Below are 4,644 nucleotides of genomic sequence, written 5' to 3'. Positions count from 1 at the left end.
CATCGACGTGCGACCACCGCGGCCGGAATCGAACCAGCGACTTTAGGGTCGGCAGCCGAACACCTCGGCGGACGTTTGCCGTCTTGAAGAAGCTGTTTATTTTGTCGACTACGTGTGATCTGGAATGACATTTAAGACGGCCGATTAACTGTCTATTTTTGCCGTCTATTAGAGAACGCTGTAAATGATTGCTGTTTTGGGGCCAGTGTTGGCTCCCCTTCAGGAAATGAAAGCCAGTGTTGCCTTATGTTTGCTAAGTGACGGATATATAGTCTTGACGAAACGATGGTAATTGTGAAGGGCAGTTGTGATTGATCTTCTCTTCCTCTGCCTCTCTTTTTGCCCCCTTATCGCTCTCCCTCAGCGCAGGCTCGCAAACCGGACGTGCGCCTGGTTAACCTCCCTGTCTTTCCTCGCTTTTGTCTCTCTCTCTCTCACGTTAATTTTATTTAATCTCTTTAATCACAGTGCTGTTGCTCTCGCAAGTACATAGCCAACAACGTGAACTGGTTCGCCTTGATATGCTTTAGCTCATTTTATCTCTTTACTCTCTATTGCGTTCTTCCGCAAGCTGACAAACGAACAAAGTGTAACGAGGAGGAAGAGAAGGCTTGCAAGGCCATGGGAATGGAGTGCGACTTCAGCGCTGGCGCACCGATCTGCGTCGGTAAGTCTTCACCTTCCGCAGAGCGCCAAAGACATTTATATAGTTGAATTGAGTATATAGGACGTTATCTGTAAAAACATTACATTACTGATGTGTCGCAAAATATTGAAGGTGCTGGAAACTGCTTCTTTATAGAGATATTAATCTCCCTCTGATGCATAGAAATTGGAAGCTGTGAGGAATTATGTATGCAATTTATTCTGGAAGAAGAAATTCTGTTTTAAAGTGAAGGGGCGTTTAGTTTCAGGCACATCGAGTCTCACAATGTAAAGCTTTGGAGCAATAAGCCCAGTACTAGAAGGTGACTTCGCTAGTAATTTTCGAGGAGTGGCACATAAAAATAAGACGCACATCTTATCGGAACATCTGTCAATGTTGCTTGTGAATGAATTTATTTAAAGCGTAGCTCTGCTCCCAGGATTTATTTTTTTCTTTGAAATATGGATCATTCCCAATACACAATATCCCAGATAGATGTTACATAAGTTCGCGCATTTACAGACCCAGAGAAGAAAAAATGCGATATTGAGATGAAGGACAAATGCAAAAAGCTGGGAATGGATTGCGTGGAAGTGATGGACATGACAGCTTGTAAAGGTATGATTATGAAGCTCCAGGCATTCAAGACATCTGTTTTATTTTTCTTGTAAATGGCATTGATTACTGCAGGACTAAAACATGACTACCTTCTTTACACTTTATCCCTTACAGAGAAACGACCAGAGAAGTGTCAAGTTGAAAAGCAAGAAGAATGTAATAAAAATGGCCTACAATGCGCCCTTGTGAATGGAGAGCCTCTATGTGTCGGTAAGCGTTCACTTCACTGAAACGTATTGCCCGAAAAATATTGCACCAAATGGGTATTCATTATGAGTATGCGGGAAGTGGTCTGTAAAAACATGCATTACCTGATGTATCGTAAAATATTGACGGCGCTGGAAACTGCTTCTCTACGTCCATCGAAACGTAGACCTTATTTTTTAGAGATATAAACCTCCCTCTGACGCACAGCGATTGGATGCTATGAAGAGGTATATATGCCACTCTATATTATTATCTCATTGTTTCTTAAAGAAATTAATTTTGAAAACGAAAGGGTGTACCCGCTGGTACAAGCCAGGGCACGTAACAAGGTGACATCGCAAAGCTTGAAAACTGCTTGACTTCCTCTGGCAAGGAATGCTCGGTTGTCTGAATTCACCGAAGTCGTCTAGAGTAACCTCGCGCATGCACCAGCAAACACACCCCGGGAAAAACAATTCCATGACAGCCCCGCATGCGGCCAAGCACTACGGGGAAAGAACACCTTATGCCCGCGCGCGCGACAACGCGTTTCACGACTGTGGCGCCCTCTCACTGCCTGGGTAAAAGCGGCGGCCGCCTTCGGCCGGAGGATTAACGGGACTGAAAAAGTATCTATAAACGTTGGGAGTAGCCGGGTGCGTCTGCACTGGACACTTAGTATAGCTGTACTCTCTTCTCTCTCTCTCTCTCTCTCTCTTATCTCTCTCTCTCTCTTCACGGCCGAAACCACGATATTACTATGAGGCACGCCGTACTAAGGAGGGCTCCGGAAATTTAGACGATCTGGTGCTCTTAACGTGCTCTGATATCGCACAGACAACGGGCCTCTAGCATTCCAGCTCCATCGACGTGCGACCACCGCGGCCGGAATCGAACCAGCGACTTTAGGGTCGGCAGCCGAACACCTCGGCGGACGTTGCCGTCTTGAAGAAGCGTTTATTTTGTCGACTACGTGTGATCTGGAATGACATTTAAGAACGGCCGATTACTGTCTATTTTGCCGTCTATTAGAGAACGCTGTAATGCTTGCTGTTTTGGGGCCAGTGGTTGGCTCACCTTCAGGAAATGAAAGCCAGTGTTGCCTTATGTTTGCTAAGTGACGGATATATAGTCTTGACGAAACGATGGTAATTGTGAAGGCAGTTGTGATTGATCTTCTCTTCCTCTGCCTCTCTTTTTGCCCCCTTATCGCTCTCCCTCAGCGCAGGCTCGCAAACCGGACGTGCGCCTGGTTAACCTCCCTGTCTTCCTCGCTTTTGTCTCTCTCTCTCTCTCTTAACTTTTATTTAATCTCTTTAATCACAGTGCTGTTGCTCTCGCATTAGTTTCAGGCACACGGAGACTTAAAATGTAAACCTTAGTAGCGATGAGTCTATACTAGAAGGTGACTTCGCTATTAATTATAGAGAAGTGGCACATAAAAACAACACGCACATCATATCGGAACATCTGTCATTATTGCATGTGAATGAATTTATTTAAAGCGTAGCTCTGCTCTCTCGATTTAGCTTTTAGTTTTAGATGTTGATGATACCCAATACACAATATTTCGGAAATATCTTACATAGGTTCGCGCTTTTACAGACCCAGATAAGAAGAAATGCGATATTGAGATGAACGACAAATGCAAAAAGATGGGACAGGATTGCGTGGAAGTGGAGAACCTGACAGCTTGTAAAGGTATGATTATGAAGCTCCAGGCATTCAAGACGTCTCTTTTTTCTTCTAAATGGCATTGATTACTGTAGGACTAAAGCTTGACTACCTTCTTTAAAATTTATCCCTTACAGAGAAACAACCAGAGAGGTGTCGAGTTGAAAAGCAGGAAGAATGTAATAAAATCGGCCTACAATGCGCCCTTGTGAATGGAAGCCCTCTATGTGTCGGTAAGCGTTCTCTTCAGTGAAACGTATTGCCCGAAAAATATTACACGAGATGGGAATTCATTATGAGTGTCCGGGAAATGGTCTGTAAAAACATACATTAACTGATGTATCGTAAAATATTAAAGGCCCTGAAAACGCTTTCGCTACGTCCATCGAAACGTAGACCTTATTTTTTAGAGATATTAACCACCCTCTGACGCACGGCGACTGGATACTATGAAGAGTTATATATGCCACTTTTTATTATTATATTATTCTTTCTTAAAGAAATTAATTTTGAAAGAGAAAGGGTTATTAGTCTCAGGCACACGGAGACTTAAAATGTAAAGCTTAGTAGCCATGAGTCTACGCTAGAAGGTGACTTCGCTATCATTATATAGAAGTGGCACATAAAAATAAGACATACATCTTGTCGGAAGATCTCCCAATATTGCATGTTAATGAATTTGTTTAAAGCATAGCTCTGCTCTCTTGATTTAGTTTCTTATTTTAGATGTGGATGATTCCCAATACACAATATCTGAAAAAGATCTTACATAGGTTCGCGCTTTTACAGGCCCAGAGAAGAAGAATTGCGATAGTGAAATGAAGGACAAATGCAAAAAGATGGGACAGGATTGCGTGAAAGTGAAGGACATGACAGCGTGTGAAGGTATGATTATCAAGCTCCAGGCATTCAAGACATCTATTTTTTTTTTCATGTAAATGGCTTTGATTACTGTATGACTAAAACACGACTACCTTCTTTACAATTTATCCCTTACAGAGAAACGACCAGAGAAGTGTCATGTTGAAAAGCAGGAAGAATGTAATAAAATTGGCCTACAATGCGCCCTTGTGAATGGAGAGCCTCTATGTGTTGGTAAGCGTTCTCTTCACTGAACCCGATTGCCTGAAAAATACTACACGAAATGGAAATTTATTATGCGTATGTAGGAAGTGTTCTATAAAAACATACATTACCTGATGTATCGTAAAATATTGAAGGCGCTGGAAACTGCTTCTCTACGTCCATCGAAATTGAAATCTTAATTTTTAGAGATATTGAGCTCCCTGTGAAGCAGAAAAATGGGAAGCTATGAAGAGTTATGTATGCAATTTATTCTTTATTAATATTTTATTATTTATTAAAAAATTATTTTTGAAAGAAAAGGGGCGTTGAGTTTCAGGCACACGGAGTCTTAAGATATAAACCTTAGGAGCAATAATCCTAGTACAAGAAGGTGACTTCGCCATTAATTTTGGAGAAGTGGCACATACCAATAAGAGGCACATCTTATTGATTGA

The 4,644-nt window shown here is 42.1% G+C and overlaps 1 protein-coding gene across 1 annotated transcript; it reads left to right on the top strand.

Moving 5' to 3' along the window:
* Positions 1–585: 585 nt before the first annotated feature.
* Positions 586–4,239, top strand: LOC119399722 (sperm-specific protein Don juan-like). Its single transcript, XM_049417466.1, has 5 exons — positions 586–667; positions 1,169–1,264; positions 1,379–1,474; positions 3,914–4,009; positions 4,124–4,239. The coding sequence occupies exons 1-5, from the start codon at positions 622–624 to the stop codon at positions 4,237–4,239; spliced, it is 450 nt and encodes a 149-aa protein (XP_049273423.1). The 5' UTR covers positions 586–621.
* The last annotated feature ends 405 nt before the right edge of the window (positions 4,240–4,644 follow it).

Source organism: Rhipicephalus sanguineus, chromosome 7, assembly GCF_013339695.2.
Source record: "Rhipicephalus sanguineus isolate Rsan-2018 chromosome 7, BIME_Rsan_1.4, whole genome shotgun sequence".
In the NCBI taxonomy this organism is placed as follows: domain Eukaryota; kingdom Metazoa; phylum Arthropoda; class Arachnida; order Ixodida; family Ixodidae; genus Rhipicephalus; species Rhipicephalus sanguineus.
The sequence above is the reverse complement of the archived record's forward strand: the minus strand, read 5'-3'. Positions and strand labels throughout refer to the sequence as shown.